The following is a 13,224-nucleotide window of genomic DNA, read 5'->3' on the forward strand; positions in this document are numbered from 1 at the left end:
CAGGGAGCGACAAATCATTTTAAAAGGAGATTCAAAGCCTGCCATCGATTGTCTTAAAAGAAGAGTGAACCCCCATCAAGATTGGAATGCATCATTATAGAATGTCTCAACTTCCCGAGTCCGGATCTGTCCATGAAAACTCTATTCACGTTTATCGGAGCCATACATAGAGAATATCTCATCCTGCCCAATTCCCAATTCCGGACTCCAACTTCCCTGCCATGTTCAACCAGAATATCCGCTTCAGGAACGCGTTTGGTGGGGTAAATCAAGCTGCTGACTGATTGGCTCGTAATGCGCTTCCTGACCATGTGGTGAATTCTGGTTATTTTCATAGTGATTTAAATCTCATTTGCCTTGCTGATTCGAGGGGAAGAGCTACCAGGCTTGTGTAGTTTCTCATTGTTACTATATTAAAAAAAAAAATCGTCTTTTGGGCCCGAAGGCCCCGAACCTATACATTATTAATTGGGCTGGGTTGTAGCCATATGGGTTGGGCTAAAACGTTAGGACCTAGGATGGGCTCGCACTAATGTGTATTGATAGGGTTCCTTGGATCGATCTCAGCTCGGCCCACTCGGCCCAACTTGTATCCCTAATTACTTCTTCCTTGTTCTGTTGTTCTCAACAAGTTGAGAAACCCGCGTGGTGAGTAGCGAATAGCGATAAGCGGCTGGCGTTACCGAGAGGCCGAGAGGGAGAACTCATCGCACCAGTTGCTAACTACAACACCCTCTCGATTTTGTCGGTCGCCGGAGAAGCAATGGCGGTTCCAGGTAGGCGCAATGGGATGAATGACGACGACGACAACGAAGAGGGTCTCTTTGAGGAAGAAGGTCTATTGGAGCCAGAGGCCGACACCCCGCCTCACCTTCGCTCCCTCGCCGAAGCAGCCCAGCTCGGAAACGTTGATGCACTCAGCCGGGCTCTTGGTACTCGCTCTTACCCACCCTTTTATTGAATTCTTCAATTTTTCTAGATTTTTTTTCTCGAACGATGTATTGTTGGTAAATGAACTTGGAAAGCAACATGCATCGGGTAAATTTTTTTCAACTAGGGTTTATCAGCTCCCTATTTCATTGCCTAAGTTAGTAGGATTAGCTAGAACGATGTTTAGGTTGTTGGAATTCAATTCAGTTCATTAAATCACTTGCTTGTTAGAGTTTGGTGGGTGCGGCCAAGATTTTATTATTATTATTATTATTATTTTTTTTTTTTGGTTAGGGTCTTAGAAGTAATGATAGTATGAACTGTGGATTAGAAGGAAACTTCTCTGATCTATACATCTTGCTTTCCTGAGATGAAACGAATTGTATGAGGAAGTAATAGTATGCCATAGTGATCTTTGTCACATTTTGAGTAGTGAGAAACAAGAAAACGAATGAAAAGCAGAAAGCACAGCTCCCTTTTACTTCATCTGTAGTAAGTAATTGATCCCTTAAGTCATGCTCTCTTTCTTTTTCTGATTTACATTTGCAATGGGAAGTCTTTGTCTTTAAAATTGTGCTAAAGGACCATAAAATATGCAGGGAGTTTGGTACATTATCATGCATAATATATACTTAAAAAACATAATGAAATAAGAAAAAAGAAATGAAGGTAACTCAAATTGTAATTTGCAAGTGGATGCTAGATGAACTCAGCACTATCAAAGCCATCATCTTCAAAATTTGAATCTGATTTGAACTTGATGGAAGGGATTCAACGTTCATGTTAATGTTAATGATTCAAATTTGGATCTAGGTATATCCGGTTTGACTCAATCTGTTTTCAGCCCTAATTTAGCAGGGGTAGATGGAATTTATCATGTTTCACCAACAACTCTATCAGGTCTATATTGGCTGTTAAAGCACATGCTTTAAAAAGGAATCAAACCATATCCCTGTCAAGTCTCTATTTTAGGTGGCATGACTAGAACTATCTCTATTATTAGGATGGTTTTAATGGCTGTTACTGTTCTGCCTTTATATCTTTGAGTATAACTTTCTCTATTTCTAGCATGGCTTTAATTGCTGTTACTATTCTGTCTTTATATCTATTAGTAGCATGACTATGACTTTCATCATAAGCCTTATCCCAACTAGACCTGTTCACGGGCCGGGCTTTGGGCATGGCCTTACACTGTTTCAGGCTCGGGCTTTGGGCCAGGCCCATTCAAATTTTGGCAAAAGCCAAGCCTGAGCCCGACCCATGAACAGGTTTAATCCCAATTATATGGGGTTAGCTATATAATCCTGTTTCACCATTCCATTCTGTTTAATGTCATATCAATTGTTAATTTATGAGTGCTTAAATCATTCCTTACTGCTTTGACCCATATCCCTTTTAGTCTACCCCTAGCCCTTCTAGCCCCTTCAACTTGAAAAGATTGCTTCTTCTTACAGTGTTGTCAATGGTCTTCTCTGCATGTGACCCAACCATATTAGTCTACTTCTCTCATTTTATAACCAATTGGAGCTACTCCTAGGTTCCTTTAAATGATTTCATTTCAGACCCTGTCCTTTCTAGTTTTTCTACCCATCCAACTCAGCATACACATTTGTGCTGCACTCGTGTTTTGAACATGTTGTTCCTTGACTGCCCAGCACTTTACTGCATACATCATAGATGGCCTTACAATTGTCTTATAAAGTTTCCTTTTAATCTAAGTGCACCTATCACATAAGAATCTGGATGCACCCCTCCATTTTGCCCATCCTGCTCTGATTCTATGGGTGACATCCTTTTCTTGTCTGCCCAACACTTCAAGAGCTAGAATCAGTCTATTAAAGGGTGTGCATTGGGTGTGCGTAGGCTCATAAGCAAGGCTTATTTTTGTGAGGTATGCCTTGCTTGGACACTTGTGCAGCTTATCTCTGGCTTGTTGCTATGTTTTGATGAATTAACCTTGAATTTGATGCTGAATGCATAATTTACTACATAGTTGTCAAGGTGTCACCTAGGTCTAGGTGCCCTTGGTGAACAAAATTTTCTGTAATACATAATGACCTATTAGATGCCAATCAACTTCTTGTTTGTTGTTATAGTATATCCCCCATCCATCTCACAATTCAGAAGATCTACTTCTAAGTAGTTTTAAGCATGCTAATGGAAAATCTTCTCCACAACTTCTAAACAATATTTTCACAAGAATTGCAACTTCTAGATAGAATAAATTTCTGTTATTTGAAAGAGAAGAGCAAGATATTTTGTTCTCAAAACACTGGTTCATAATTTCAGAATTCTGATGATGTGGTGACTTAGATTGACTTGAGCTAAAGGATCAGTCTCATTGGCAATAAACACATTAAACTTTGCCATTTTTTGTTGCCAATCACAGAAGAAAAAGCTTGTAATATTGTCTGTAATGAGTGCTGTATAAAATAAAATAAAGTCTCTGGCTCTCAGAATCTCCTTGCAAACATTACTGGAGGGCAATACAGATTATATCTGAGTCTTTGTTGATTAGCCTTGCATAGATATAATAAATAATTCATCAAGTAACGTATAAAAATAACATTAGTAGTTTAATTCCAAGTCATACTGATTTTTTTCTTGGAAAACTCTTTCTTGGCCTACTAATTGAAGCAAATTATAAAACAATGTATAAGTCAGTCCTTCCTGAGTTCTGTAATCAGAATGTTTTGCTGATCTTAAGTCAGTCAGTGTATGGGATCTCTGATTTCTTTTTGAGGGGGAGCTGACTTATGTTTCTTCCCTCTTTGCATGACTATATTTCTCATCATTAAAATTTACTTTACCTTTTTCAAATAAATAAATAAATAAAACAATGCATAAAGTGATAGTGGATATAAAAGAGTGATGTGTTGAAGTTCTTAACTACATTCTGCTAATGCTTTCCTCTTTTGGTATGTTGATGCAGATAACTTCAGTGGAAGCATTGATGAACCCGTGGAAGATGGAGACACTGCCCTCCATTTAACCTGCCTTTATGGTTACCTGCCTTGTGTCCAGGTTGTTCTCTAGTGTCCATCTTGGATGCTCCTCCCCTTCACAACCAATAAAAGAAAAGAAGAACAAATAAATTCAGTCTATGTTGTTTCCTGGATAATAAATTGATAACAAGGACATCTTTTTTTGTTGTAGCTACTGCTGGAAAGGGGAGCTAGTATGGAAGCCAAGGATGAGGATGGAGCAATTCCTCTTCATGATGCTTGTGCAGGGGGTAGGTCATAGGAGCTACTTTATTGCCACTGCAACTATCAAGCCTCTCTTTCCTTGTGATAATAACTTCTTTTTCTTAATTTTATTTCTTTTTACTGATGGTTCTGCAGGATTTATTGAAATTGTCCAACTTTTAATTAGCAGTGCTAACAACCCAGACTCTGTGAAAAGAATGCTAGACACAGTTGATGTGGAAGGAGACACTGTGAGTGGCCCTGAAACATGTCTTTATATGACTTCTCTTACTATTCTTGATGAGAATTGTTGATTTATTATATGTGTAGCCTCTTCATCATGCGGCAAGAGGTGAACATGCAAATGTTATACGCTTGTTGTTGACTTTTGGGGCTTCTCCTACAAAAGCAAACATCTATGGCAAGGTAGGCATCTGAAAATCTTTTGCTTCTTTTATCATTGTTGATATTTTTCCTGCTAATTTCCAAATTTTGCAGATTCCAAGTGAACTTGCTGATCCGGAGACAGAGGCAAGGAGAATTTTGGAGACTGCTGCAAATGCAGTGGCATGCTGATGGGATGAGATGTGCATCCTAGGAATATTTAATCAGATTGTGACCTATATTACTTTCTGTTGGCCACTTGGCCCCTACCCCTAGAGGGTACAATTATAGAGAAACCTTTATTCCAACGGCTTGTTAACTGTTAAGCATTGTTACAGGAAGAGAACAACCGATTTGTTTATGAATGGCATTAAAAGTTCTGAATTGATGGATATGTCTAGAGGCATTACATTCACCACCATATCTTAGCACGAGTGGCAAGGAGCTTATGTTAACTCAAGTCAACCAGGATTGCGGTGGTATAGCGTAAAATCTAACAAGCTCTATAAGTTTTTTCCTTCATCTATATGTGTTTGAATGTAGCTGAACACCATGTGCAAGGAGATCAGTTTCTTCATCAAGGGAAGAGAATTATTTATACAACACTTGTCACTTATTCACATGCTGTTAGAGCAAGGATAAAAGTTTTCTCATGTCATCTCTCTCTCTCTCTCTCTCACCAAAATCTAGATGGTGCCCTCTCTAACCATGATCATGTGTTTCTTAAGACTCTCAACTATCTTTGGGATAAGGCTTGGATGATGACGATGGGATTTTAAGATTTTGATCTAGAATCCGAAAGTGCAGTACAGAAAGCAGTTGGGAGTCAATAAGTGTGAAGCATAGTGGTGGTTTGTAATTCTGCCTAATTACACTTGAACAGTTGTACATATGTAATTCAAGTGTACATTGCCTAAAATCTCAGTTTGTAGGAGTAGGAGTAGGATGCTAGCTGGAATAGTTCACTCCAGTAGAGGTTTCTCAGGGGAAGAGGATCTCCAGCAATGTACACTTGAACAGTTGAACTATTCCAGCTAGCATCGAGTTCAATGCGACATAGCAAATTGAGATCTTCAAAGAAACGCCATCCTACTACAAACTACAAATGTCTCATTTTCAGTCCTGGACATCATTAGGTGGATTGTTTTCCTGTCATAAAACATGCCCACAACTGCAGTATTTGGCGGGTACATGTATCCTTGTATGTAAGATGACGAAAGAAGGCCCAATGTTGTTTGTTTGGGAGGAGCAAGATAGGTAATAAAATTGTCTAGTTCCTACTTTATATGGAGTTCGGACCAGGTCCCAATTACAGGGCCCCAACAACTGGTCACAACAGCCATTGTGTGTATTGAGAATATCTCGTCTTTCATTTCAGATATTTCCAATGCACGGCTGCAGTGGCCGTTGTGACCGGTTGTTGGGACCAGATCCAGACTCCCTTGTGTGAGAGCAAAGCAAGGCATGAGGAAGGTGGCACAAATTTTGCATCAGTTTTTGAGATGCAAAATTTATACTATCATTAAATGCAAGTGAGACAAGAAGTGCAAAGTCTGCATCCGAGAAAAATGTAAATCATCGTTACAAACAAATGGATACAAATGTGAAATGGGTACAAAATTTGCAACTGGTTCAGGTTTTTGCTGCAAACATACAGAGCCTAAGGAGAGTAGAACTAGTTTTGTTTGATAGAAAATGAAATTCATTAAGAATAAGCTGAAGTTACGAACTGGATAGGGTTCATTACATCCAATGTTACAGTTCAAAATATTAACTAAGAACCAACAGGGGAATATAATAAGTTAATAACCGTAATCATCAATAGGGGTGTTCAAATTTGGTTACCAAACCAAAAAGCCAAATCGAACCATTCAGTTTGGGAAAGTTTTTAATCGAACTGAACCAAAAACCAAATTAATCGAAACAAATATATACATTTATATTTTAATTATAAATATTGATACATTTTAATAATAAATGTTAATATAAATATAACATACATGTATATTATAATTAATCAAATTAATCGATTTAAAACTGAAATGAATCAATTGAATAGACACCCCTAGTCATCCACTCATCCCTCAGTAGCCAACATGGTTTTCAAAATCGGACCAGACCGGACGGTCGGACCGGAAAAACTGGGAACTGGTCACCTGATCGATTCTGTTTTCCCCCAAAACCATTGATTTTGGTCAATAAACCACTGAACCGACTGATTAATCGTTCGAAAGGTTTTGATCGTTTTCTAATTTTTTAATTTTTTTTTTATTTTTTTGTCAAAATGGGCCAATCGTTCGAATCAAACGGTCGGACCATTTGAACCAGTAACCGAACCCTTGACTGGTTAGGTCACCGGTTCGTTTTTAAAAACCATGGTGGGCAATTGTATTATTGGACCTCTTAAGCTGCATTCTACTTATTAAAATGCCCCATATCTTATTGGATGTCTCCAAAAATAATCCACATCTCATAATGCCTACTAGATTGACATGATCTTGATACTAAAAGTAAAATAGCAGTATAGCACCATCAAGTTAAGGTGTGTAGATAGCTTGAATTATTAGAGAGAAACATGGTTTAAAGTATTGGTTCGCTTAATACTAAAAAATTAGGGCATCATGCGTTTAATCACTTTGATTATCTTCCATCCAGTAAACATTTATGTCGATGATTTTAGAGACCTAGGCTGACAGTTTATGACCACCGGCATGAAATTTTTTTGAAGAATGAAAATGAGCAATATAGATAGGGCACTTGTAAAGAAAATAATTTTTTTGGGGAAAAAAGAGATTGGTTTATAGCAATATTTTTTCATTCTGCCCAATTTTACTTATTCTTGTTCATTTTAGAATTTCATCTTAGGTAAGAATGAGAGTGGAACCAAACATGGCCTAAGGTTCCATTTTGTTTATAGTTGGAATCGGAATTAAAATATCTTGGAATCGAAGTTGGAATGGTTTATCCCCATAGTCTATTTGGTTCAAACAAGAATTGAAATCGGAATTGGAATAAACTAGAATGGGATTTCATTCCCAAGGGAGGGGGAGGGAATGGGCATTCCCTCAAATGGGGGAATGCCATTCCAGTAGAATGGGATTCTGATTCTACCCAACCAAATAGTTGGAATCGGAACGACCTAACATTTGAATCTATTAAATATGCGTAACTCTAATGTATCAATGGCTTTGAAAACTGATACGTATTGCACAATATGCATTAGTACTTTATAATATTTTGAACCTTGAAGAGAAGCATAAGCCTAAAAAACAGTGAGAATGGCATGTCCAAATTGGAAGACACTGATCTTACAAGTTGCTAATCATCAATTCTTAAAAGAGGAACTAAGAGATCTAAGGGTTCGTTTGGTTCAAAGTCGGAATCGGAATCGGAATGGCCTATTCCCATAGTTTGCTTGGTTCAGATAGGAATAGGAATCAACAGGAGTGGGATTTCATTCCCAAGGGAGGGGCAGGGAATGACCATTTTCTCAAATGGGGCAATGCCATTCTAGCAGGAATGGGAATGGGATTCTGATTCCGCCCAACCAAACAGTTGGAATCGAAATAGCCAATTCTGATTATGATTCCAGATCCCTATTCCTGTGAATCAAACGGGGCCCGACTTTCTGCAAGAAAAATCATATTCAATGACTTGATTCCTACCAAATGGACAAGGTCTCTAGATATGTGATCTTAATATGTTTTGATATGGTATTAGTCACCCAATGTGTTAAACAGGCCTCTCATGTGCTATTGTTTTTTTAGCTTGTTTTTTCCCTTTAATTCTCATGTCTGGTTGTATTACTTTCTTTCTCTTTTAAGGCTTTGTTTGGGAAGAGTGCAGATGCTGGTTCAATGCATATATGCGCTCTGGTTCAGTTTTGTTGGCATTTGGTAAGAATGCATTTATGTATTGAAAGTAACAACTTACAAAAATTTTCGGGCATCCAAAAAATAGATACCAACTTTGCACTCCAAAGTTGATCAATGTTTCAATGCATATTTAAATCTCAAGATTCATGTTTGGCAAAAAAGTATATTTATCAATGCAGAATTAAACCAACTTTGCATTTACATGGACCAGCATACGGTCTATATATTTGTATTTTGGGGTGGAATGAATCCTGACTATGAATTGATGCCAAATCCATAGGCAGGATGCGGTTTATAGGAGGGCTACTAGTGAGGCTACAATTTTAGATTTCTGAGGGGGGAGTACAGTCTACTTATCCCTTGTATTTTCACTCCATTTACACTTGTCCCAAGTGGAACCTAATGAAGAAGTTTTTCTAAAGTCAATGCTAAATAAAACTTTTATGTACTTTAACTAGTGATGTTTTATAGCTCAATGGGTGAGTCTTTTTTTTGGCATCTGTTTGGCATCGATGCCATTGCTCTAGGAAACGGTGACACATCAACATCATGTCAGAAAAAAACGGTGCTCTAAGAAACGCCTATTTGTTTGGAACTGTTTTTCCAAAAAAAAAACGATGCTCCAAGCCATGTCTTGAAAATCAAGAAGGCGTGGTTTGGAGCAATGCTGGATTTAGCGTTTTCTCGGATTGCAGCACGTTGCTGCCAATGAGGACGTGATGTAGGAGTGACTTGGACTTTCTATAATGGGTACTAGTGCTGAAAACAGACATGGAGCACTAGTACCAAACAGAAAATGTTGTTGTTGCTCCAGGAAACATCCTACTTAGCAGCAACATTTCCAAACAGAAAATAAAAAAAAGACATTATTTTCTCAGAAAATGGTGTTTCCAACCTACACATCAGCAGAAAACGGTGTTGTATCTGCAACATCAATGCCAAACATATACTTGGTGTGAATTGTTTTGAGCATGGGAGTTGGAGTAATGCTTGATCTCCTTTCAAACTCCTTGTGGGAGGGGGAACGAGGGATTAAGCTTCCTTGTTTACTTCACATGTAGCGTTCTATGCTTCACTCTGCTCCTATCATGCTCTTTTAAGTATTATTGGTCTTTCATAGGGCTACAAAATGGTATCCATTTGTTCAAATCCAAACGAACCTGTATAAGGGTGATCCATATTAGATTCGTGGATCATTGGATTGAATATGGATCTACTCCTATCCATTCCAATATTATCCAATTTGGTTCAACTTAAATATATAAATTTGGTTTGGATGTCACAATTTTACTAAAAATTATATGTCCAAATTTCAAACAAGTTAAATTTCAATTTATTTGGTTCATGATATGCAATATTAAATTTATTTTTAATTCATGTTATTAATAATATATAATATTTTAATCATTTTGAGATCATAGCTAGTATTCTCTGTCAGCTTGGACAAACGGATCCCTTGATTGATTGCATGCTCTTAAGCTATGTATTTTGTTTTGAGAAGCAAAAACATGTTATTAAGCACATTTTTTGTTTCAGTTTTAGAAACCAAAAACTTGTTTACAATAAAGAACATGCTATCCGCATTTTTGTTTTAGAAGACATTTATGTTAAAGCCAGATGGTTTTAATTTGTTTTGAAACTCATAGCAAGTGAAACAATTCACATTTGAAAAATATGGTTTTTTTTTTTTTTTTTGTTTTAAATCATACACATACAGCATATCTCATCATCTTTCATAAATCATGTGTAGTCCAACATTTTATTTGTTTTATGCTACAAAACCATAATTCTGATGGTTTCAAAAACAAGAGTTGTCTTTTAATATAAAACCAATTTACTTTTGGTTCTCAAAACTAATTTCGAGACTTCGGGTCTTTATGAATATAAGGTTGCATTTGGTTTGGAAGAAAAGAGAGGGAAAGGGTTTGATTTGCTTTCAAATCAAATACTGCCTAAAAGGTTCTTCGATTAAAGTTTGATCCGGTTATATGTATGGATAATCCAGTTTATCTAGATAACTAGTTGGATCCAAACATCAGTATTGCATTAATCAGATAGTTTAAAAGTTATTTAGTTTTACATAGGTGCTGTTTAGGAAGTCATTTTAGGAATATATTTTAGCAGCTGGATGGATAAAAGACGTATTAAGTTTTCTTTTCACAAGGCATATAGAGGTTTTGTTTTCGGTGTAAATGAGAATTGTTGTAAAACTCTATCACCAGTTTGCATTTGCATGCGATTGTTTCTAGTGTAAATATAGACAAATCAGTGTAAAATTTCATACCCGGTCCTTAATTTTACACATTTGTTTTCAGTGTAAAGTTTACTTCGATGTAAACCTTTCCATCAGTTGAATTTTTTCATCAATAATTAGGGCTGTTCATAAGAATACCCAACTCGACCAAACCGACCAACCCGAGTCGGCCGGGTTTTCATTCGTACTGGTCGGTTTCGGGTTAGGCACATACAAAAACCGATATCTCGGGTCGGTTTTAGTTTTCACATAAGAAAACCGAAACTGATCCGACCCGAACTGAACTAGTCTTTCTTCTACTAGTTTGGTAGTTCCTACTTCCTAGTTTGAGTAGTTTCCTAATTCCTACTAGTCTTCTAGACTTCTACTAGAAATAGAAGGCCCATTAGGCAATTACAATTAGAATTCAATTAATTAGGTGTCATTTTTTAGTTTTTTACCTAGATTAGGCAATTACAATTAGAATTCCTAGTAGAACTAGAAGGCACATTAGGCAATTACAATTAGAATTCCTAGTTTACTACTAGTCTTCTAATTCCACTTTTGTCTTCTCTTAAAATCTTCTATTCTCTAACTTAACTTGGTTGGTCCGCCCCCCTCAACTCAAGTCCTCAACTAATTCAGAGTTTATTCGGCTTTGTACAGGAGCAAAACTGAAACTGACCCAAACCGACCCAACCCGACTCAAACCGACCAAGTCGGTTTGGCCTATCAGTGGGTCGATTTCGGTTCCCACCTCTGGTAACCCGACTAGGTCGGGTCGGTTGGGAAAATCCCATGAAACCGACCCAACTTGACTCGTGAATACCCCTATCAATAATCGATGTAAAATACATCAATTTTATTGACATACATTTACATCGATTATCATATAAAAAAGGACAACTTTCTTAAACTGCCCCTCAGGTTTAGGAAATTGACTAACTATACCACTACCGTTTTAGTATTGTCTTAAAGTACCCCTTCCGACAATTGACTAGAAGGAATAAAAAGACTATTTTGCCCACCATTCTTCTTTAAATTTCCAAAATGAAACTTTCCACACACACCTCTATGAGAGAAATTGACGCACCTCTCTAGGATATGATTCTAGAGCCCCGCATCATTGGTCGAGCTAAGAGGCCCGCGACATTGGTCTACTCGAATCTTGCAATCACCGGTGATTGGGTCCACTTTAGTAGTTTTTCGGATTTTTGGAAGAACAGTCCATTGTCTTCTATCCTCTTTGGTCCTTCTGCCATTTCAAAGATGAGAGTCTGCTCTGCTCTTCAGTCATTTTGCCATTTCAGAGATGATACAATGAGAAGAAAGAGATCCCTGCTTTGGCTTCTTCAGGCATCTCACAATGGCCAATCGAACAGGATGTCAGCGGCAAACCACCTTGTTGTTTCCCTCTCTCGGCCATCCATCTATTTCCCCTCCCTTGTTATCATCTCTACCAGCCACCGCCACTGCAACCTTCAACAGTGGTGGTTTTCTTCTTCCCCCCCTCTCTCTCAGTTTCTCCATTCTTCCCCTCCCCTGTTATCATCTCTATTGGCCACCGCCGTTGCAACCTTCAACAACGGTGGTTTTCTTCTTCCCCCTCTCTCTCAATTAATGAAACAATTAAGGGCACCCGTAAAAAAAACCAATGCTTAATCGAATCTCCTAGCATCAAGGGTGTGATGGAGGGAAGAATATACCAAACATTTGGCGGCAAGGTACCAAAACTGGAGATCATGGAGGACAATCTGGGAAGCGTTGAGGAGATGGAAGCCCGACAGTAATGACGACCTAGGTAGAGAGCTTTTGCCTACATGTAGATGTCAGCGGGGTCCGATGTAAAGGCAGCAACCTTATCAACGAATTAAGAAGATTGCCGAGGAGTAGAGATGCTTGCTAACACAGTCTCTCACCATGCCTCAAACCTTCTCCACCTCTTCCTCTCTCATTTTGGTGAGTTGACACCAGATAATTTTATTGAAGTTGCCTTGAATATCAGATATTGCAGGGGGTAAAGAGCCTTGTGGGTATCGGGGGAGGTCCTAGCGGCAAGAGTGTTTGGTTTTGGTTTTTGTCTGTGTATGGTATGGACTATGGACAGTGTGATCAGGAACGTGATTTTGGTCTTTGTTTGTGTTCGGTGTTTTTGCTCGAGTCCCACCCCAATCGGCACTGGTGGAGGCTAGGTCAGTTCAAGCGGTGGGAGCTTTCAAGGCAAATGCTTATCGGCAGCTTCATGAGAAAGATGGTGGTTTGAGTAGAGAAGACATGATCTTCGCCGAAAAAGGCATTTTGGGTATATTTTAAAATTAAAATCAAACATGTAAAGTCATGTGTAAACAGTTTATGACAAAGACTTAACGGAAAATGAATTATGCGACAAACGATAAGGATATTTTAAAACAATACTGAAATAGCAAGGGTATAATTAATTAATTTCTTAAATAATAATAAAGCGAAAATAATTTCCTAAACAATAGAGGTAGTTTAAAAAATTTGCCCTTATTACAATCCACTAAAATTTTAAACCCATGATTGAGTGTTACATTGATAAATTTTCCTAAAATTGGCATTTTCATTCATTTTGGTCTTTACGCAAACACATCTT

At 37.9% G+C, this 13,224-nt stretch overlaps 1 protein-coding gene across 1 annotated transcript; it reads left to right on the forward strand.

Annotated features, from left to right (window-relative positions):
- The first annotated feature begins 610 nt into the window (after positions 1-610).
- On the forward strand, positions 611-4,896 carry LOC104587338 (Ankyrin repeat family protein). Its single transcript, XM_010244899.3, has 6 exons — positions 611-932; positions 3,863-3,954; positions 4,087-4,165; positions 4,275-4,369; positions 4,449-4,544; positions 4,617-4,896. The coding sequence occupies exons 1-6, from the start codon at positions 764-766 to the stop codon at positions 4,692-4,694; spliced, it is 609 nt and encodes a 202-aa protein (XP_010243201.1). The 5' UTR covers positions 611-763; the 3' UTR covers positions 4,695-4,896.
- The last annotated feature ends 8,328 nt before the right edge of the window (positions 4,897-13,224 follow it).

Source organism: Nelumbo nucifera, chromosome 2, assembly GCF_055504915.1.
Source record: "Nelumbo nucifera cultivar China Antique chromosome 2, China Antique-T2T, whole genome shotgun sequence".
Taxonomy (NCBI): Eukaryota; Viridiplantae; Streptophyta; class Magnoliopsida; order Proteales; family Nelumbonaceae; genus Nelumbo; species Nelumbo nucifera.

Excerpts from the sequence above, each read along its gene's own strand:
- LOC104587338 (XM_010244899.3), top strand. The coding sequence starts at position 764 with ATGGCGGTTCCAGGTAGGCGCAATGGGATGAATGACGACGACGACAAC. Across the intron at positions 933-3,862 it reads TGCACTCAGCCGGGCTCTTG|ATAACTTCAGTGGAAGCATT; the intron begins GTACTCGCTCTT and ends ATGTTGATGCAG. Across the intron at positions 3,955-4,086 it reads GTTACCTGCCTTGTGTCCAG|CTACTGCTGGAAAGGGGAGC; the intron begins GTTGTTCTCTAG and ends TTTTTGTTGTAG.